The 23,022-nt window shown below is 46.1% G+C and overlaps 1 protein-coding gene across 1 annotated transcript in view; it reads right to left on the bottom strand.

The window, feature by feature from the left end:
• Positions 1-23,022, bottom strand: part of utrn (utrophin) — a 266,197-nt gene that overhangs the window by 184,366 nt on the left and 58,809 nt on the right. Inside the window, exons 27-52 of the mRNA XM_072696066.1 lie at positions 22,644-22,823; positions 22,309-22,443; positions 21,914-22,063; positions 20,703-20,864; positions 20,407-20,538; positions 19,172-19,345; positions 17,941-18,096; positions 17,638-17,808; positions 17,352-17,531; positions 16,345-16,473; positions 15,406-15,576; positions 15,123-15,296; positions 14,872-14,997; positions 13,752-13,994; positions 12,555-12,727; positions 11,442-11,592; positions 8,962-9,137; positions 8,439-8,574; positions 7,899-8,048; positions 6,549-6,713; positions 5,128-5,229; positions 4,795-4,924; positions 4,317-4,495; positions 4,050-4,167; positions 2,560-2,765; positions 1,279-1,433 (exon numbers count right to left, since the gene is read on the bottom strand). Of these exons, the coding sequence (XP_072552167.1) occupies positions 1,279-1,433; positions 2,560-2,765; positions 4,050-4,167; positions 4,317-4,495; positions 4,795-4,924; positions 5,128-5,229; positions 6,549-6,713; positions 7,899-8,048; positions 8,439-8,574; positions 8,962-9,137; positions 11,442-11,592; positions 12,555-12,727; positions 13,752-13,994; positions 14,872-14,997; positions 15,123-15,296; positions 15,406-15,576; positions 16,345-16,473; positions 17,352-17,531; positions 17,638-17,808; positions 17,941-18,096; positions 19,172-19,345; positions 20,407-20,538; positions 20,703-20,864; positions 21,914-22,063; positions 22,309-22,443; positions 22,644-22,823 (4,124 nt within the window). The remainder of the gene's footprint in view (positions 1-1,278; positions 1,434-2,559; positions 2,766-4,049; positions 4,168-4,316; positions 4,496-4,794; positions 4,925-5,127; positions 5,230-6,548; positions 6,714-7,898; positions 8,049-8,438; positions 8,575-8,961; positions 9,138-11,441; positions 11,593-12,554; positions 12,728-13,751; positions 13,995-14,871; positions 14,998-15,122; positions 15,297-15,405; positions 15,577-16,344; positions 16,474-17,351; positions 17,532-17,637; positions 17,809-17,940; positions 18,097-19,171; positions 19,346-20,406; positions 20,539-20,702; positions 20,865-21,913; positions 22,064-22,308; positions 22,444-22,643; positions 22,824-23,022) is intronic.

Here is a 23,022-nt window from a genome sequence, read left to right as displayed (position 1 = left end):
TTATTATAATCATTTCTTTGCATTTTTTCAGCAGTTGTCATTTCTGCAAATAAATACATGCTCTAAATAGCAAATATTTTATTTGGAATTATGGGGAAGTGTTGGCCATGGTTTATGAAATACAACAAAAATGTTCATTTCCCTTAAACACACTGCCTAGAAATAGCAAACCCAGAGAAACTGATCATGTAGGTTTCTAGAGCTATAATTTATACATATTATATATAAATATATCTTTCTTTTTTTTTTTTTACACACATCTTTAAGCTTCTTGTCTTGACTTTAATGGAAGTCAATGTAAAAAAGATGTTTACATTCAGGTCATTTTGGACCATTTCTACTGGTCTGTACATCATAACATTCAAACACAATCTAAAATAATAAAGACAACACATTAAGAATGTAGTAGATTACACACACTCCTCACAATGAGGGGGATGCAAAGGGTATTTTGGGGCGATACCATAGAAGAACCACTTTTGGACCCAAACAAGATTTCTTTTAGCCCACAGGGATATGCTCATGTGTGCTACATGTGTTTACCTGTGAGTGAACAACTGTACCTACTGTGTTTTTATATATATATATATATATATATATATATATATATACAAATAAATAAATAACACATGGTGTGTATATATATATATATATATAAATAAATAAATAAATCAACATATCGATGTATCCCAAAATTATGATTTGCAATTCTGTATCGAATCTGAAAAACACAGCATCGATCATTAATGAAGATGTAGAAGTTGTAGATGTAGAGCTTGATGGCGGGCAGTGGTTCATTTACTGTTGTGTTTAAACCCCGGCCACTAGATGGCAGTGTTGTTCTGAGTCTTTTGCACTTCAGATTTGATGTATATGACTGTGTGTTTTTATACTATGATAGTTTTCCTCAAATTGCCCAACAATATCATTAATATCCTGAATCGTAACCCCAGTATCAGGGCCCGCATCGTACCGTCAGCCTCCTGCCCACCCGCGGCATTAATATGGAAGGCACTGTAAGTTTTGAGGAGTTTGTTTACACACCAGACCACCAGATATCTGGTCTCCATGCGCGCCCCACGTCGATACCCGATGATGTTTCCCGTGCTGGATATTGATTTTTTTTCAGGTGTGACTGATCAAAGCCATGTGTGTGTGTGTGTGTGTGTGTGTGTGTGTGTGTGTGTGTGTGTGTGTGTGTGTGTGTGTGTGTGTGTGTGTGTGTGTGTGTGAATCTGCTGTTGACCAGCTGTCCACGTGCGCACATCGATCGCGTACCTGTTGTTGATGGAGTTCCAGGCCGTGATGTGTTTGTCCATCACCTCCTTGACTCTGCGGGTGTCGTCGGCAGAATAGTCCTCCGAAAGCTGATTGCACAGTTCGTTAAAGGTCGCCACGGTTACCTGGTCTCGACTCAGGTCTTGGAGGAAAGCCTTGAAGGGGGGCGGGATGAAGACAGAGAAACACAGGAGGGAGTTTAGCTCCTAATAGGACTGAATTGGTGTATTTTCAGCAAATTAGCTGTAAAACTACGGTAAATTCAGTGTGTATCAAACCGAATTAAGAGTCCTACACTGATCCCAAGCAGGGGAATGTGTTAAAGCAGGCCTCTACCCCCACCTGGAGGACAATCTGCGTCCTGCACCACAGCCTGTTAACATACTGATACACTACACATGCTGTAGGCCAGTGGTTCCTAAGCCTCGAGGTCCTGGAGGTCCTCCTGCCCTGCACATGTAAGCGGGTTCTCATTACAATGAGCATGGCAGGGGGTCCCCCAGGACCTCCAGGGCCTTCTGGACCACTCACTGCACAGGCCTGAGAGGCTTCCTAGTGAACTAGTTAACCACATCAGCATCACATCAAGCATCATTTGAGGTATTGTGTGTCAATGTACCCCATGTGTCCAAAAGTTTGTGGACACCCTACTTTAAGTCGTACCAGCTGCTGCCACAGACACACCCTCTTGCTGTAGAGATGTACTGAAGTTATGCCAATAGAATAGGACTCTCTGAAACAGATAGACCTAAGGGAACCTACAGGCACCATGCTGCCTAAGGCCAGGGTTGGCCAAAAAGGGGGGGGGGTAAAGCCCACCCAGCATTGAGCTGTGGAGCAGTGGAAGAACTGTGTTCTCTGGAATGATGGACGGTGGAGCTCCATCCAGTACTTTTGGGACGAGTCGGGGAGCTGGGGATGATGAGATGGGATGGTGATTATCATCATCATCATCATCATCATCATCATCATCATCCAACAATCCTGAGCTCACTAACGCTCTTGCTGCTAAATGCAATCAATCAGATCCTCACAGCAATGCTCCTTCTCCAAAATCTAGTAAAAAGCCTTCTTGAGACAGTTACTCCAACAAAAGTTGGATACACTCTTTTTAATACCCTTGATTGCAGAAGAAGCAGTGAATGAGCAGGTGTCCCAATACTTTTGTCCACATAGCATATCATTTGCAATGGCCAAGCTGAAAAAGCTGAAGACCAGCGCTCTCTCTCTCTCTCTCTCTCTCTCTCTCTCTCTCTCTCACTCTCTCTCTCTCTCTCTCACCTTGTTGTCGCCAATCTGTTTGGTGAGAGGGTCTTGGCCCATCTGCAGGAGGTTATGCAAATGCGCCTCGTTCTGGCCAATCAGAGCCGCCACCTGTCCCCTCTGGTCCTCCCACTGGTCACTGTGGGTGATCATGCGGTCCAGCTGCAGGAGCCGCGCCTCCACGCCGTGCTGCGTGGCGTCCCACTGGCTGCGGACCTTCTCCACTAGAGACACAGGGACACAGCAGGAACAGAGCGCTGACAGGAAGCTCATCGCCTACGAGGTAGAGATCCTACACTGCGGTGTGCCGCAGCAGAGCTGCACATCAGCTTACTCTCAAAGAGCCACATTTTCACGAGCGGCGCCAGCTGTCTCACAACTGAGACGGAGTTGGCTCGGAAGAGTCAAGAATTGTTCGATTCAGACAAAGCCTGAAGTGCTGCGTGAAAGAAGGCTTTTTATATTTAATAAAAATATAAAATATAAACATTTATAATAATAATAATAATTCTATATTTAATAAAAACGTGAAGCACAGAACACTGAAAACAATAGGAGGGATCCTGTAGCATGTTTTCTTTGAACATGGCAGAACTTCCACACCTAAGTAGTGTCAGAGGGGTCGAAACAGAAGAAGAGCTGAAGGCCGGTTTACTCAGCTTTCTGTTTTTAATTATTATTTATTTTATTTATTTATTTTAATGGACAAAACAAACAAACAAAGAAACAAACCAAAATGTTTCAAAAACTAACACATCTAAACAGTGACAAAGAGGTCGAGCTAAAGCAGCAGAGCTTAAGGCCTGTTTACATAGAGTCCATTTATAAATTTTATTTTTACATACTTTAATATTTATTTATCTTTAATGGACAAAAAATAAACAAACGAAAAACGCATGTTCCGAAAACTTCCACACCTAAATAGTGTCAGAGAGGTCGAAACAGAAGAAATAGCTGAAGGCCTGTTTACACAGTATCTATTTTTAATTGTTATTTAATTAATTAATTGTTTATTTTAACGGACAAAACAAACAAACAAAAACAAAACAAAATGTTCCAAAAACTAACACACCTAAATAGTGGCAGAGAGGTCGAAACAGAAGAAAAGCTGAAGGCCGGTTTACTCAGCGTCCGGTTTCTAATTATTATTTATTTTATTTTATTTATTTATATAATGGACAAAACAAACAAACAAAAACAAAACGCATGCGCCGAAAACTAACACACCTAAATAGTGACAAAGAGGTCGAGCTAAAGCAGCAGAACTAAAGACCTGTTTATGTTTTTCATTTTCATTTCTTTGATATTAGCCAAGAAATAAATTAATTACATTTATTAAATTAAAAAAATATATATAACTTGTTTCTGAGATCTAGATCAAGGAAAAAAAAACAAGTAGGAGATGACTAAGAGACAGAAAAAAGATGAGAGAAAAGGAGGAGCAGGAGGTGGAGGAGAAGATGAAGATGAAGAGGATGATGAAGAGGCAGTAAGAGAGATCATCTTACGCTTCTCAGTGATGGAGGTTCGGACGTCCAGGTTAGAAGTTTTGTTTTTGATGTTCTGAGCCAGAGTGAAAATGTCCTCCAGCTGAGGATGCCTCTGCTCTAGATCTCCTTTAGTTACCTACACACACACACACACACACACACACACACACACACACACACACACACACACCCTTTAGACACTTGTGCAAACAGTTTCCTTGCTGGCGGACAGACAGACAGACAACAAACTAACTTCTGACGGCAACGAAACCCACAGACACCCACCTCCAGCCGGCTGATGGTGGTTCGTATCTCGTCAGTGTCTCCCACGGTGACGATGCTGGACTTCAGCATCTGCTGAATGAGCTGCAGCCAGTCGGCCAGCTCCGTGGCACGGTCACTCACACTGTCCGCGCTGAGGGGGGCTTCTGAGAGAAGGGCTGAGCGCTGGACCTCCGCCAACACTGAAAGAGAGAGAAAGACACAATATGGATGCAATAGGAGCTCAGAGTGGCTCAGCAGGTGGGGGGGGGGGTCCTGGGTTCAAATCCCGTGCCAAGCCATTCCAGGTGCCTGAGAGAGCACAACTGGCCGGGCTCTCTGCTGGTGGGTCGATGGGGCTCTCTGTTAGCTGGTGTGGTGGAGCTGGGGAACCACCGTGTTGGCCTCGGTGCAGTGTGAAAAAGGGTGTGTGTGTGTGTGTGTGTGTGTATATGGGGAGGTTAGTGTGTGTGTGTACACATGTCGACTGTCCATATCTAACCTGGTGATCCTGCAGCTACGAGTTGTTGCTGGGTGACCTGGTGTGTCCATGGCGACAGAGGAACCTGTGCCGTCTCTTTCAGTCGAACATCCAGAGCCTTCCAGTCTGCTGCCAACTGCTCTATTTTACTCTACACACACACACACACACACACACACACACACACACACACAGACACACACTATAAGTGAAAAGGCTAAAATCACCATCCTTCCATCAATTTTCCTTCAGCCCAGCACTCGGATGAGTGGTCCTCAATGGTAGGAACTGTGTGATTAGGTGCGCTAGCCTCGAGCAGCACTAGTCTACAGAGGCCTGTTGTCTGACTCCAACCTTTTCCTGGGGCAGAAGCAGCTGTCTCCTCTGAAGCTCAATGGAACGTGCAAGGAGCTCCTCCAGCTCTCTCTTCCGCTCCCTCATAGACGCCTCCAGAGCCTGCACAAAGAGTCACACGGTCTGATAACCTCCAAGGGTCGAACTGTGGGCTCATGCATTAGCCCCTCACTCTCAATCTGTTCAACATGATGGTTTTGGAAGCTGATCCCGAAGCGTTTTTAAATAATCCTGAAGATTCAGGACTCAAACAGCAAGGATAAAAGAGGGAGAAGACCATTATGGCATATAGACAGTCCTATCAGAATATTAGGACCACCTACTTACTACCACCGCTAGCTGGGTTAACCCGGTCCACTGGTGCTTAAACTGCTCTGTACCACCCGGCGCTCCAGAGTCGGCGCTCCACTCTGGCATCAACGGCGGTTTCCGAGATGCTACCGCTCTTCAACACTGGGCGAAGAGTGGCAGCAGCTCGGAAACTGCAGGAAACTTCGTAGGAAGGGCTGCCGTAGTGAAGGTGCACCGAGAACTGACCTTTCGCACCTTGAGAGCCTCCCAACGGCATTACGGTTATGCACCACGGCCACTGATGCCGGAGGGGAACGACGACTCCACAGGGAACCGGTTGACCTCTATAATGAACACCTATAAGAACCTATACGTCTCCCAAGCCCATTTTTTTTTTAAGCCTAGCCAAGTCTCACATGTCCAAGAAGCTCTGAAGACCCTCTCAAGTCTCACTTGTGGGCCTTCCCTCAGGACAAGCGGGTTTCACCTCACTGTGGTCAATCGGAGTCTTTACCCGACCCTATTAAATAGTCTAATGTGTCTCGGTCATGTGCTGGAACCTAAAATCCATTCCCTCAGAGACCTGTTCAACCAGCTTTATGCAAATCTAGCCAAGTCTCACATGTCTGAGGTGCTCTGAGGATCTTCCCGAGCCCCAGTTAAGCACTGTACATAAATTCAGATGCTATAAAATGGTCAATAATGTCCAGGGAGTACATTGTAACCAAGCTAGCATAAAATATAAGCCAATCAGGCTTTCAGGGCATGTCTGAAGCATCTTATCAAATTCAAAAGCCTGTTTTGTTGCTTTTCTTTAAAGACTGCATTCATTGCACCGTTAATTCTCCCTAAAGCTGCGAGCTCCAAGAGAACGCCACTGCAATAAATGGCCGTTGGGCTGGTTTCCAGTCCAGCGCAAGAAATCACCTCTTGCTGGACATAGACCTTCTGGGACCAGAACTGAAGCACCCTGATTTATCGTGTTAGGGCTGATGGTCCTACAGGCTTTCCTCCTAGTCTGCAATTTAATAGGTCTTTAATCAAGAGTGAGTCGAGTTTCAGGTCAGTCAGGACAAGCCCTGACCTCTCTGCTCCTCCCACTGCTCACTGTGTGTGATATGGGAGCTCACCTGGGATTCAGAGGCTGAGAGAGCAGCGTTAGCACCTCGTCCGCTCAGAGACTGATGAGTGAGGTATAACCAGTCACCCAGACGGGTCATTCTCTCCTGGAATTGACCGTCAGACTGCAGCCTGGACTCCGCCTCGCCAACCTTATCCAATAACTCACGAGTCACCTACAGGGAGAAAGAGAGTGGACAAGGAGAGGGCAGAAAAAGAAGAGCAGAGATGACGCACTGTTATCTCTACAAACAGATCAAAGGTGGTTTAAAACCAAGTAGTGGGGCGTTGAGAAGAGATCGGATGGAGGAATTGGGCGTTGAGAGAAGACGGGGTGGAGAAGTGGGGCGTTGAGAGGAGACGGGGTCAGAGTAGTGGGACGTTGAGAAGAGCTGGGGTTAGAGTAGTGGGCAGTTGAGAGGGGATGGGGTTAGAGTAGTGGGCAGTTGAGAGGGGATGGGGTTAGAGTAGTGGGGCGTCGAGAGGGGATGGGGTCAGAGTAGTGGGGCGTCGAGAGGGGATGGGGTCAGAGTAGTGGGGCGTCGAGAGGGGATGGGGTCAGAGTAGTGGGGCGTCGAGAGGGGATGGGGTCAGAGCAGTGGGGCGTCGAGAAGGGACGGGGTCAGAGCAGTGGGGCGTCGAGAAGGGACGGGGTCAGAGTAGTGGGGCGTCGAGAGGGGATGGGGTCAGAGTAGTGGGGCGTCGAGAAGGGATGGGGTCAGAGCACTGGGGTGTTGAGAAGGGACGGGGTCAGAGCACTGGGGTGTTGAGAAGGGATGGGGTCAGAGCACTGGGGTGTTGAGAAGGGATGGGGTCAGAATAGTGGTGCGTCAAGAAGGGATGGGGTTAGAGTAGTGGGCAGTTGAGAAGGGATGGGGTTAGAGTAGTGGGGCGTCGAGAAGGGATGGGGTCAGAGTAGTGGGGTGTCAAGAAGGGATGGGGTCAGAATAGTGGGGCGTCAAGAAGGGATGGGGTTAGAGTAGTGGGCAGTTGAGAAGGGATGGGGTCAGAGTAGTGGGGCGTTGAGAGGAGATGAGGGGAGAGTAATGGGGTGTTGTGGAGATGGAGTTATAACGATGGAGCGTTAAGGAGATGCCAGCCAGCCAGTCTATTGACTATCTAATGCAATTCCCTCCATCTCCCTGCTCTTCCCTCTTTTTCCTATCAGTTACCTGAACTGTGTTCATTCTGAATGCCACTGAAATGTCAATGGGTTTAGCTCCGGCTTTCAAAATCAGATCAAACAGAGGACCTTTGTGCGCTGCAAACATTTCTCCAACCAAATCCAATAAGGAACATTTGGGCCGCAGCCACAGAAAGAAAAAAGCTTTGTATCCAGATCATGCGTGAATAAACCTGACCTTGCTCCAGCTGATGTTGATCTGACGCAGTTTGGCGGTGTGCACATCTCTGTCCTGAGAACTCAGGTTGGAGTTAGCTAGAATCTGAGCTCCGTTCCTGTTCAGCCACGTCAGACTCTCATTCTGCAAATCCATCTCCTCCGCCAAGGCCTGAGAGAGAGCGAGCGAGCGGGAGAGAGAAGAGAACTGAGAAGTGTATCCAGTTGGAAAAATGACGATGTGGACGTCCCTCGGCTCTTGTTCTTTTGACTTGTTCTAGGCTAACGTAATCTGGCTAAATGAGGAATCCTGCTTGGTGCAACATTCCCTAGAAATAAGCTTTAGATGCAGACCAAGACTGGCCTCCTTAAGGGGTCTCAAGGGGTCTCAGTATGCGTATTAGCCCCTTGTTGTAACAGCAATCAGCAATTCCAGGGCACCATGTTTCACCATGCAGAGAACCATGTTTAACCAAAGCAAGAGGGAATGGGTTGGGGAACTCTGGGGTCTTGGAGGGCCGGGTTCCTGGTGTGGCTTTGATGATCTGGAATGGGTTCTCACCTTCAGTTCTTGGAGGTTCTTGTCAGTAGCAGACACGGGCAGAGTGGCCACCGCGACCTCAGTCTGCTCCAACCAGTGAGCCAAATCAGCACTGCGCTGGACCACTTCTAAAACAGCAGGATCTCCAGCCATCAGCCTACACACACACACACACACACACACACACACACACACACACACACACACACACACACACAGGTGAAGAGTGATCAGGTCATGTATTTTCTGGAGGTACTTCATGTTTTGCTTGGTCCTAAAACACTTTGGGTCTTGGGGTGGTTCTCCTGCATGCTAGTCAACACAATATACCAGGGGTGTTCAACCCTGGTCCTGGTGATCCACCACCAGGTCTTTGAATATTAGAGGCAGGTGAAGTGGATCTGAGTGGATCTCTGAGTCTTACAGGGTGGCGGATCCCCCATGTCTTACAGGGTGGCTCACTCTTGATGATGGATTAGGATGGACAGATTTTATACCGATTTAAAATCTTACACCTGGATCAGGGCTCGACTCTCGGGGTTACCTGTGTCGGCGCTCAGCGAGCTGAGTGTGGATGATTCTCCAGCGCTGTGAGAGGCTGTCCAGTTTGTTTTGGAGCAGAGGGCCATCTGGGGATGATAGCTGCCCGATGATGTGCTCCCCTGACCGGGCGAGTATGGCCAGGACAGACTGGTGGTTAGCGAGACCTTCTTCCAGTTCCTTGAAGAAAAAACAAAATAATTCAGAAGCCTTAAAAAAAAAAAAAAAAAAAGTACCTGATAGCAATACACTGTAAATGTGTTGTGTTTTGTATGTAAAATAAGTTTGTAGATGATTTTGGGCTAAACATGTGAGAAATAAATAAATAAATAATATCAATAAAGATGAATAAATTAGAGATTAAAAAATAGATTGCTGGTTAAATAAATTAATTATTTTAAAATCGTGTTTAAATGATAATAAAAAGAACCTTTTTTGGCATAATTCAGAATCATTTTTAAAAACACACCATCAAGTAATTTTTTTGATGTTTTTAAATAGCTTGGGAATTTTATTTTGGGCTAAAAAGGGGTGAAACTAAATAAATTAATAACCTTTTTTGCCATAATTTATAAAGCAACGTAATACAAATACACTAAACCTTTGTAAGATGTTTTATGTAAAAAAAATGGATTAAAAATAAACAAACCAACAAAAAAACAAATAAATAAAAACTTTTTTGGCATAATTCGGAATCCTTTTTGAATAGCAATACACATTTTGGATGTTTTTTAATAGATTGGGACAGATTTCACTTTGGGCTAAAATGGGTTAATAATAAATAAATAAACTTTTTCAGGCATAATTCAGAACCCTCTTTAAAAAATACATTAAGTAACGTAATTGCAATACACTAAACCTTTGTCGGATGTTGTTAAGCAGCTTGGGAATTTTCTTTTGGGCTAAAGATGAGCTCAAACTTGATTGATTATACACAGATTGGTAATTTTATTCCCCCAATGCTCATAGAATCTGACTAGCTCACACACAAGGAATTACCAGAGCCATCACATTACAGGACTGAAGCGGTGACATCTGTCCTAATTTCCATACACATCCCATTTGTGGCCACTGATCGTAATTAGAATGGCCAGATTGGATTTAATGTGGCTCACTCCAAAGAGAAAATGTGCTTCTTCGAGAAAAAAATAAAAAGGCCAATATTGCTCACTTCCGAAATGATTGAGTGAGCAGCCAAGCCAGAACGAGCAGATCTGAGCAATAAGGCTTGTATTAGCTTGTATTAGAGTTTATCTGCCTGTATTTCTCTCGTCGGCCATCACAGGATGATGGGTTTTCCATGTGTTCCGGCTTGTGGAAGCTCAACCGAGCTCTGGGGTCTTAGAGTGGATTTAGCTCGGAGGGCCTGCCACTACAGCACACCCATCAAAAGCCAATTAACACCCCTCACACACTCCAACATAAAACGAACCGGGCTTATTAACCGCGGTGAAAGCTGCCGTTTGCCTGAGAGCTCATTAACGGGGGGGCGAGAGGTTCACTTTATCTCTTCAAAACCCCTCGTTTCCCTCAGATCAAACAAACCAAACGAGCCCATTTAACAAAATATCTTTGCAGATGTGATCTCATTTGAAATACGCTGCAGCTTCTCTGTGTTCCTCATAATTACGCCGCCTTTGTTTGTTCTCCTGCTGTAGTCGGCAGCTAATTAGGCAAACATCATCAGCATGCCGAGAACAAATCCAGGGTTTGTATGTTTTTGCCCCGGCTTCCTCGTGAACTCCGGATCTGACCTCAGACCAACAGAGCTGGTTCTGCAGGTGAGCAGATTTCTAGCAAATATTACACCGAAATATTAACTTCTGTTCCTCAACTTCTGAGCTGAACTCAAGATGGATGGATTAGCTGGGTGTGTAGATGAGTGGGTGGATGAATGGATGGATGCGGGTGTGGCTGTGGCTGGTTGGTTCGTTGAATGGGTGAATGGATGTATGGTTGAGTGTGTGGGATGGACAGGTGGATGGTCAGATGGCCGGACAGGTGGATAGACGGGTGTGATGACTAGGTGGCTGGAAGAATGGATGGGCGGATGGTTTGTTGAAAGGAAGGATGGCTGGGACAGGTGATTGAAAGGATAGGTGGGTGGGATGGAGGGATGGAGGGGTGGGTGGATATAGGCGGTCAGATAGGTGGGTGGGTCAATGGTTGGTCAGGTGGGTGGGTGGGTGGGTGTTCGATCGGAAGAGTGGGTGGGCGGGTGAATGATTGGATTGGTGGCCGGGTGGATGGACAGATGGGTGGGATAAAGGACTGATGGTTGGGTGGGTGGGATGATTGTGTAGAAGGGCGGATTGGTGGATTTGCTGAAAGTGGGTGATTGGGTGGGTAAAAAGGATGGATGGGTGGATCTGTTGAAAGGATGGATGATTGGGTAGGTCAGATGGATGGGTGGATAAATGGGTGGATGTCCATCAAATACATTATACATATTATGATTATGTAGCCCCTGATCCATTCACTGACCTCTTGCTGAGCTCGGGCCCGTTCCAGATCCAGTTCTCCATCAGGTCCAGTTCCATCAGCTAGAACCTGCTCTGCATCACTAAGCCACTGAGACAGGTCGTTCATGTCACAGTGAAACTGCCTCCACTCCTCAACAGAACGGTCGAAAGACCTGCACACACACACACACACACATACACACACACACACACACACACAAATGTGAAAGAGTGAGCAGATATCAGCAGAGAGCTAACTCACTCAATTACTAAGGCTTCTAATAGCCACATGACCCCGCTGAGGTCTCTATTACGCAGGATTCAGATCAAGGCCACTCAGGTTTATCCTTTTATCTTTGACTCCAGAGATCATAAGAAAAGACCACAGTCCACATTCAGGCTAAAGCTCATGCAGCTCTCGAGCGAGTCTTTTCTGCATAGTGAAGCTTACAAAGGGCCAATCATACGACTCACTGCTTCTTTTAGCGTTCAGCTGTTCCTCTGCCGGCAATAATTGTGCGTACGGTGCTGATTGGCCCTTTCTTGGGCTGTAAAATGAAGTTAATATGCAAAGTGAAAAGCTGAAATACGCTGCACTGTCATCCGTCATCACCGACGCATGCAATGCTTAAAGTGGCGTCTAACGTTTTACACCTGTAGTGCAGGAAAGGATTGCATTAAGCGCTGACTCGCCAGTAACTGTACATATTGTAAACGTGTAGAGTGCTGACTCATCCTTTGCAGTAGCTGTGCAAGGTGTTAATGTAAAAAGTGGTTGTGGGTTTGCAAAGTGCTGACTCATGCTTTACACAAAACATGGTAGTTCATGTGCCGACTCGCCCTTTGAGCAGATTATACATAGAGTTAATGTGAAAAGTGCTGACTCACCTTTTTCACTGAGCGTACTTACACTTTAAGTAAAGTGCTGACTTGCCCTTTTTACAGGCTATACATGTAGTGAACTTATAAAGTGCTGACTCATGCTTTACACAGCTTGAACATGGTGGTTAATCTCTGAAGTGCCGACTCGCCATTTCCACAGGTTATACATGCAGTTAATGTGAAAAGTGCTGACTCGCCCTCTTTTTTGTTTGCAGGTTATACATGGTACTTCACGTGTGGAGTGCTGACTCACCCTTTGCGCTGGCTGTACATGCGGTTGACTCGGTCCCATTCTGCGTTGAGCTGAGTCAGGGCATCACCTATCTGCACCACCTCCTGTCTGGAAGCATCCTGGATCACATCAGGTTGACGTTCATTCAACAGAGTCACCTGCTCACCCAGACGCTCCAAATTCTCCTTTATATTCTACAGAGAGAGAGGGGGCGGAGGGAGGGGGGAGACAGGTGTAGTCTTAGTAGTGGTCTCTCAGAAATCATATCATGCCAGAATGGGTTAAATCGTCCCACCACAGTCCAAGAAATTCCCATATTTATAGGTTCTGCCAGGTTCCACGCTTTGCTCGCTCCCCTGTATTTAAGGGGGGCGGAGACTAAGGGAAGACTGGGCGGGGCACAGCAACACTTACTGCTCCACCTCTTACAGTCTAAACCTACTCGAAACCACATAAGTGCTTCATTACGTCTCCAGGAGTCTTTTTCTGGGTTGTACACAGGCTCTAGATACAGGAACCCGTGATAGATTTAGATGGGCTGTAACAATGGGGCCCATCTGGGAAGTCCAACCGGGTCCCAGAAACAACACCCCACCCATGGGAGCCCCACATGAGTGTGTTAGCTGGGTGAGGGAGTTAGGTGAGGGGTGGGGAGGCGCAGTCCTGGAGGGCCAGAATCCTTCACAGTTTGGTGATTTGGCTGCTCAAACAAGCCTGAGTTAATTACCAGGGTTAACACTCTTGTGTTTAAGCAGCAAACTCTCCGAACTGTCCTGGGCCCTCAAACTGTCCAGGCTTCCCAGCCCTGCTTTAGGCTGTGTAGAGTAAATGACATATTTTATAATAAATATTATATACATTTTATTTTTTGCTTTGTTTTGTCAACCATCCCAACCATCTTCAAATGTGAGGTTTACAGAATAATCCAAAAGGTAAAAAGCTGGTGATCCAAACAGTTATAGATGTGCAACCAACCATCCATAAGGCCTATTAAGAGATAATAGGTGTGTTGCCCCTCTCACTCCCAGTGGGAATACAATTCCACGGATATGCTCTGAGGAAAGTGCCGGGTCCCCAGCTCCAGCACAGCAGCCAACAGACGTATCTACATACCCGGGCCGATTGTGCGTTCTCTGACGCTGGACGCTGATGGCAAAGCAGCATCCAATCTGCAGAAGCACAAGTAGGCTGCAGACAGACCAAGTACCCTTCACGTACCCTCAGGGTGTCCTCCTGGCTAGAGAAATCTTCGTACAATCCGCCGCTGAGCTCGGAGGAGTTGAGGAGCAGCTCGTTGTCGGTCATGGCCAGCAGAACCTTGTTGACGTCCAGAAGGTACGCAGATGGAGAGAGAGAGGCATTCCTGTCTTCCTGAGGGAGGGAGGAAGCCAGAGAGGGGGAGGACGAGGAGGAGTCAACGGTGCCTTCTACAAACCTGCGGGTCCTGAGGATGTGGATCTCCTAAAGAGGGAGAGAGGGAAGGGGGTCAGATTAAAGGGGGGTTTCATGATGTCCTCTCTCGCCCGCTCTCTCGCCCGCTCTCTCAGAGCTGAGAAGAGAACAAGTGTCCCTTGTACAAACACTGTGGTCTTCTCTCTACTTCTCTCAACATACCTCTCTCTGCTGTGCTGGAAGCGTTATAGCTCTGCTACGTTCCAAACCACATACTAAGAACAAACACAAAGGCTGCGTCCCAAACCGTACACCAGCACACTACATAGTGCCTAAATAAATCGTGCACCATCACAAGTGTTGTGTGGGAAAACTTTACTTACCGAACTAAACGCCCTTCTAATCATGGGGCACTACTTTAAGGCACTACCTAGTGTGCTTGTGGGCAGTTTGGGACACAGCCTTTGTATTTGTTGTTGTAAAAGGCTGTAAAGGGAATTATGTTTTCTTTAAAATAAATAAATAAATAAATAACCTCTAATGTTAAAAGTTTACGTGATTAAATATTACAGACAAGTTCCGTTTCCACAGCAACAGACTTCTTAAAGTGTTCAGACCTTGGTTGACCTTTTTTCAGGGCTTTTTAGAAAAGAAGGCTTTCTGCTAGATTTTGGAGGAGGTAAATGCACTCAGCTTCTTTAAGTTTTATTGCTGAGTGCAATCCAATCCTCACAGCAATGCTCCTCCAAAATCTAGTAGAAAGTAGAAACTCTTTTTTTAGTCTTGATTTCAGAGGAAACAAAGAATGAGCAGGTGTCCCAATACTTTTGTCCATATTGTGTATAGGAGTTTCTCTATGCTTGCTGAGTCTTAGGAGGTCCCCTAATTGGTTCCTTCTTGGTCCTGGGCCTCTCGTCAATGTCTGGATGCATGTGTGTGAGTGTACCCTGTAGCGGGTCTGCAGCAGCTGCAGTCTCAGGCGGATCTCCTCTCTGTTCTCCTCAGGAACTGACAGCAGCACCTCCTCTCCTCTCCTCAGCATCTCCTCCACTCGAGCCTTCTCCTCATCCAGCTGAAGTCATACACACACACACACACACACACACACAACAGCGTGAGTAGCTGTTTCCATTCCTTGATGCTGTGTGTGTGTGTGTGTGTGTGTGTGTGTGTGTGTGTGTGTACGTACGAGCATACCTTATCATCATCAGGTCCATATGTGTGGTCCTGATGCTCCAGTGTACCAAGAGCTGCTTGTAGCTCCTCCTCAAACTCCTGCAGCTCAGAGGAGGAGACCGGAGCTGCTAACATCTCCATCAGCACCTCCTGCTGCTGCATATCCACTTCACCAGGCTCCAGACCCACTGACCGCTGCACACAACACACACACACACCCTTCAGACCGAGAACACCACTATCTAACAGATCCCAGCCATGGAGACCATGTAGGTCCATGTGGGAGACCGTGTGAGTCCAGTACCTGTGCGGTTTTGATGTGCTGCGCCACCTTGTGGAAGTTGCGGTTGAGGTCGGCCAGTTTGGGCTCCATCAGCTCTCTGCAGGCAGGCCCCCTGCTGGTCATCAGGATGACAGCCTGATCACGAGCGCCGTCCACTCTCACGCTCATCGCCTCCAGCTCACTTAGCAAAGCCTGGAGAAGGAGGATGGAGGGAGAAAGAGAAATATACTCATACTGGACTGAACTCACTTCACAATCAGCATTATGCAGATTCATACTGGATTAAAAACTCCCCACGATGATTACTGTGAGACTGTAGATTCACACTGGATTCAAAGCAGCCCATAATTATTACTGACAGTACAGATTCATACTGAACTGAAATCAATCAATTACTACTGTCAGCCAATAAAAACTGTATATACTGCAAATTCATACTGGATTATAATCAGCATATAACTATTACTGCCAAGCTGTAAAGAAAAACCACACACACACACACACCGCAAATTCATACTGGATTATAATCAGCCCATAATTATAAACATATAAAGTAAATAAATTACACAAACTGTACATTCATACCGGATTGAAATCAATCAGTTACTACTGTCAGCTTATAAAAACTGTATACACTGCAGATTCATACTGGATTAAAATCAGATCATAATTATTACTGTTAGACTGAAAATGTAACAGACTGCAGATTCATACTGGATTCAAATCACCCCATGATCCTATAATTGCTACTGTCAGGGTGTAAAAACCTGCAGATTCAAACTGGAGTAAACTCAATTAATAATTGCTGTCAGCCTATAAAAACTATTACACTGCAGATTCATCCTGGATTATAATTCGACCATAATTACTGTAAAAATCCTCTAAAAATCTGACGACACAAACACAACAGACAGGAAAGGACTGTGTGTGTGTGTGTGTGTGTGTGTGTGTGTGTCTAACCTTGACCACAGTCTCTCTCTCAGCTGCAGGTAGCTTCTCAGTCTCATCTAGACGGATCTCAGTCTGGTAGACCCACGTGCTGATGTGAGCCAGGTTCTCATCAAACATCTCCATCTCGCTCTGATGATTCTGCAACACACATGCGCGCGCGCACACACACACACACACACACACACACACACACACACACACACACACACACACACCTTTGTATTACACCTGTGAGATCTTCAGCACTCTGAGAGGAAGTTCTGTAATGTCACTTTAAAGATTCATACTGGATTCAAAACTACACCCACTGCAGATCAGACTCATACCGGACTCAAAACCACACCCACTGCAGATCAGACTCATAATGAATTCAAACAATTTCACATCTATTACTGCCTAACTACACAAACTGCAGATTCATACTGGATAAAAATCACACACTACACTTTTGAGATTTTAAGCACTATTTGAGAGGATGTTCTGTAATGTAATCTGCAAGATTCATACTGGAGTGAAATCAGCCTACAGTTAATACTGTCAGGCTGAAAAATAAATACTATAATTCTATAAAAATAAAATAATTCATACTAGTTTCAAATCAGTATTATCCATATTATTAACAAAAGACTAACAACTGCACACACTGCAAATTCATACTGGATTGAAATCACTGCACTGCAATTATTACTGGGTAATTTTAAAAACAGCACAAACTGCAAATTCATACTGGATTAAAACCAGACCAAATTATTACTGAATAACTATAAAAACCGCACACCCTGAAAATTCATACTGGATTGAAATCATTTTTACCCATATTATTACCAAAAGACTGTAACATCTGCACACCCTGCAGATTCATACTGGTATAAAACCAGACCATATTATTACTGAAGTAGTATAAAAAACTGCACACCCCGCAAATTCATACTGGATAAAAAGTACCACTTCAGGTGAAGTCAATAGGCCTTTACCTTGGCTCATAAGACACACAACACGTACACATAAACACCCACCAGTACAGAGCTGAGCCAGTCCTCCGTGAGGGTCCGCACCCGTTCCCATCCCTCATTCAGGACAAAGAGTTGGTCCTCCAGCTGTGACTCGCTGCCCTCCACCAGTGCCTGCAGGGCGGCGCTGTTCTCCATCACTTTGGACAGCTCTGCCTTTTTGCAGTCGCTCTCCTTCAACAGGCCCTACAGAGGAGACCCACACCCGGAATCACGGCTCATGTTCCAATCTAATTAACCGATCATTAGAGGGGTGTTTCATTAGCTAGAACACTGCATCTCCCACACTCACGTTTGTCCAGGAGATCTCTGCATCTATATCGGCAGGCATGTCCCCCGTGTTGATCTTCTGCTCCAGCTGAGCTTGCGTGGAGGTCATCCAGCTCTGCAGGCCGGCGCTTTCCTTCTGCAGTTTCAGAGACAGGGCTAGAGCCTTCTCCAGCTCCTGTTTACCCTCAGTCACCTGCAACACAGACGGCACACAGCTGTACTATTAAAGACAACCAATCTTATTGGTTCATATATGTCCCCTCACACACTTTTTACAGACATACCCTCTGTATGTATGTTTACAAGTGTGTGTGTGTTTGTGTACCTGTGCTCCCAGCTCGTTGTAGAGCAGCTTTAGGGCAGTGAGCTGTTCGTCCATGCTTTTCGGGTTCTCCGTCTGCTGCTTCTGTACAATCTGCCGACCCGTCTTAATCACAGTCTCCACCTCTAGCTTCACCTCACTCAGCATCTTGTACAGCTTCTACATTCATACACACACACACACACACACACACACACAGCAGAAGCAGCATTATGGATACGTCCTGCAAAGTAAACTCTTCTCACAGTCTGAGACATCAACACCGTCACACCATCAGATTGCTGGCCATGTGTATACCATGCTAATACAAATACACCCAAAAGTAACACCCAACCAACCACATGGGGTACCACAGTAACCACTTGGCAACACCCCAGCAACCACCTGGAACACCACTGCAACTGCCTAACCACCACTGAGAAACACCCTAAGCAACTTAATGCCATCCACCAAGCAACAACTTTGCAACAATACCATGGCAGCCACAAAGCAACACCATTGCAACCACCTATGAACACTTGCACATATCAACCACCCTAAGAACACCCAGCCAATCATATATGGTACCACAGTAACCACTTGGCTACACCCTAGCAACCACAAGAGACACCATAGGAACCACCAAGCAACCCTGTACAACCCATCTAGTAACACCATAGCGACTACCTGGGATACCATAGCAACCTCCTACAAAAGCACCATAGTAAACACCTAGCAGCTGCCCAGACGTCCATAGCAACCCCTTAGGATACCATAGCAATCACATACAACCCACCTGGTAACACCATAGCGACTACCAGGGATACCATAGCAACCGCCTACAAAAGCACCATAGTAATCACCTAGCAGCTACCCATATGCCCATAGCAACCATTTAGGATATCATAGCAACCACATCGGAACATCAATCAACCAGCATAGCAATCACGTACAACCCACCTAGTAACACCATAGCGATTACCTGGGATACCATAGTAACTGTCTACAAAAGCACCATAATAAACACCTAGCAGCAGCCCAAAAACCCAGAGCAACCACCTAGGATACCATAGCGAACACCTATTAACCGGCATAGCAAATCACATAGCAACCACCTAGCAACCCCACAGCATACTACCTAGCAACCCCACAGCATACCACCTAGCAACCCACATAGTTTCAGCACAGTGACCACGTAGCAACAGCCTGGAACCTTTTCAACTGGTCTGGATCTTCTGAGAGTGAGAGTTCTCACCATGCAGCCAGCGAGGTGTGTCTGGATCTCCTCGGGCTGCGTGTCGGTGAGGTCCAGCACGTGCAGCTCGGCCCGGGCGCTCTCCAGAACTCTCTTACAGTCCAGCATTCGCTGCTCAAAGTTGGCCGGCTTCTGGAACAGCTGGAACTTGGTGGTGATCTCCCTCAGCTTCCTCTGCACAGGGACGAGAAGACCAGCAGAATGAAGGGGACAGTACAGCCCAACATCACATCTACCCTGTTTCTCACCCTAACGCCCTACATTTGTTTTTGGGGTGGAAAGTTTCCTGCTTTAGTTTTGTACTGGAGCTACAAGCTCCTCACCCCCCAGCGCCCACCCCAACTCCACTTTCCTTTATGACATGACTGTAGATCCTGTGTCAGAAGGCACTGCTGAGAAGACACCAGCCCCGCTCAGAAGGCAGGGAAGGCAGCTCTTCATGCTAAATCAGCACAGATGAAAAACTGCCTCCAGTCCTCAACAGATTATAGCTCACACCACGCCGACAAGGAATGCTAATAACCCCAGCCTAATTATGGTTGATGTCAGGGTGCTGTGTAATGGGCCCTACAGGGGGTGAACTGATGGCTATGCAAATTCACACACTGGAAGGTAATACAGCAAAACTAGACAGGCCCAGAGCATGCTTTAAGACTCTACTGTAAAAAAAAAAAAAAGTAGGTAAAACTAAGATCAGAAGAACTTTAGCTGAGGCTGAGCTTCTCCAAAACCATCAAAGCAGAAGAAAATTCAGGTATTTGAATCATTTTTCTTCTCATATTACTTCTCATTACTTTAAATGCCTAAAAGTTTGTGGACACCCCTTCCAATATATGCATTCAGCTATTTTAAGTTGCACCCACTGCTGACACAGATGTGTCCATAGAATAGGACTTTCTGGAGCAGAAAAACATGGAGCTACTGGCACCAGGCGTTTGGGCTAAATGGGGGGTATAAAGCCCTCCAGCAGCATTGAGCTGTGGAGCAGTGGGAGAAAGGTGTTCTCTGGAATGATGGATGGTGGAGCTCCATCCAATATTCTTGGGATGAGTTGGGGATAAGGTGAGGTGTTGCTCGCTAACGCTAAATGCTAATGCTAAATGCAATCAAATCCTCACAGCAAAATTTAAGATCTAGTGGAAAGCAGCATTCCCCATATTATATATATAGATATATAGATAGATCGATAGACTGGGCTCTCCTGCCCAGTCTTTTATGGTGAAGCAGTGTCTGACCTGCAGTTGGTCCAGCATGGTGCCACCGCGGGCTGGTTTGCTTTCAGGAGCTGCCGCAGGAACGTTGGCCACGTTTCTCTTCCGCAGGTCCTCCAGAGAGGCCTCATGGGCCGCAATCTCAGTCTGGATGGCCTAGAGGACAGGGGGCACAGGTCAAACGTCAAGACTACTAGGGGTCGAATGTACACAGTGCTGAAAGCAGAGCAGCTGGTAGAGTAAGAGCAGAGTGATTAGGAGTGTGTGTGTGTGTGTGTGTGTGTGTGTGTGTGTGTGTGTGTGTGTGTGTGTGTGTGCACCTGAGCCTCCTCTGGTAGCTGAAAGGCATCGATGCGGTCAGTAAGGTAGGAGGTCAGTGTTTGGTCCAGTTGAGTGAGGGATTCCTGCAGGGCGTGTAATGCAGTGTCGTTCTCCCTTAGAGTACCCAGCTGCTGCTCCAGAGCCATCTGACGTGCCACCGCCTACACACACACACACACACACACACACACACACACACACACACAAAATCAGTACTGTCTGTACAAACAGATTCATACTGGATTAAAATCACTCCACAATTTTTACTGTCACACTGAAGAATCTACACACTGCAGATTCATACTGGGTTCAAAATATTACACAATTATGACTGTCACATGAAAAATGCACACTGGAGATTCATACTGGTTTAGAATCACTCCATGCCGAGCCAGACTGTAAAAACTACACACACCGGAAATTCATACTGGGTTAAAATCTTCCTACAATTACTACAGTCATACTTTTAAAAACCACACACACACACACACACACACACACACACACACACACACACACACAGATTCATACTGGGTTCAGAATATTACACAATTATTACTGCCAGACTGTAAAATGCTACAAATTCACACTGGGTTTAAATATTCCCACGATTATTATTACTGTCAGACTTAAACTCCCACCCTACACACACTACACACTTTAAAGATTCATACTGGGTTAAAATCATTCCACAATTATGGACTTATGTTCCACTATTATTACGGTCAGACTGGAAAATCCACACACTGCTGATTCATACTGGATTAAAATCTCTCCACAGTGATTCCTGTCAAACTACTAACTACACACACTGCAGATTCATACTGGTTTCAAAATATTACACAATTATTACTGTCAGACGACAAATACACACTACAGTCTGGCTGTAATCATGGAGTGATTCTAACACACACACACACACACACACACACACACACACACACACACACACACACAAACCGGAAATTCATACTGGGTTTAAATCTTCCTACAATAATTATGGTCACATTTTAAAAACTAAAACTGGAGATTCATACTTCTAGAAAACACCCCTACTCTCTTCCCTGATGCTTATTCCTAGATTGGTATCTAGTCCTCTACACTCAGGCATGACGTCCAGAAGGTCACAGGCTTCAGTGACCACAGGCCTTCCCGTCAGAGCTACACATCATTTACCAAAGCGCTCCCGAGACCACACACAAGCACACACCCGTTGGCTGAGCTCATCGTAGCGGGAGTTGAAGTTTTCCAGTTTTTCGCTAATGAGCTCGTCCAGAATCCCGCCGTCAATCAAAGTCTGACCCAGTTCTCTTATCTGAGTCCTGTTATCGCCCGGGTGGCGCAGAACCGACTCCAGCGACTGAGAGAAAGAGAAAAGAGAGAGGGGTAGGACAAGTTTAATTAGACTAGTAGATTTTGTAGATCAGTGGTCCCTACCCTTGGTCCTGGAGAACCCCCTGTCCTACACATTTCAGTGGTTTCTGCTCTTCACCTTTAACTGAGGGAGCACCGAACCACACAGGGCGGGTCTCCAGGTCCTCCGGGATCAGGGTTGGGAACCACCAATGACGATCTGACAAGGAACAGTATGTGAAAGCAGTGTACCTCCAGTGCCTGGTTGACGGCTTCAGTGTTCTCCGGCAGGTTCTCCGTAGCCTGCAAGTTCTCCTCCAGACTGTTCAACCAGCCAGACTCCACCTCTAGATACTGCAGCAGCTCAATCCAGCAGGACCACACCTCCTGCAGACGCAGATCAGCTGCCGTCAGTCTACTAATCTACAGAATCAGTCTGAAAACCAGACTCGGCTGCCGTCACAATGGCAGAACTACAACCTGAGCACCACACCTTCTCCATATAAACAAACTTCATAAAAACGACCATCTAGCTCGATGGTCCAGACTAAGGCAGCGGTTTCTGTGCATGGGTGCGAGTGCCGTACCTCCAGCGTGTGGCACTTGCTCTTGAAGCGATCGCACAGTTTGTGGTAGTTCCTCAGCACCTCAGTCAGCTCACTGCTCAGGTCCTGACCACCAGGGGGCGCTTTACTCATCAACACATTAATATTGTCCTTCAAAATCTTCACTCGTACCTCCTTCTGTAGCACATCCTCTTTCGCCCTCTAAAACACACACACACACACACACACACACACACACACACACACACACACACACACACACACGGCTCATTAATATGCATTAGGATGTAAACAGGTCATTTGATTCTGATTGGCTTTCCCTGAAAAGACATGGAACAAACGTCCCAGTGGGGCCTGTATGAATAGTTTTGTCCATGGGTTGCATGCTGACCCCACATAT

Source organism: Salminus brasiliensis, chromosome 14 (assembly GCF_030463535.1).
Source record: "Salminus brasiliensis chromosome 14, fSalBra1.hap2, whole genome shotgun sequence".
Classification (NCBI taxonomy): Eukaryota; Metazoa; Chordata; class Actinopteri; order Characiformes; family Bryconidae; genus Salminus; species Salminus brasiliensis.
The sequence above is the reverse complement of the archived record's forward strand: the minus strand, read 5'-3'. Positions and strand labels throughout refer to the sequence as shown.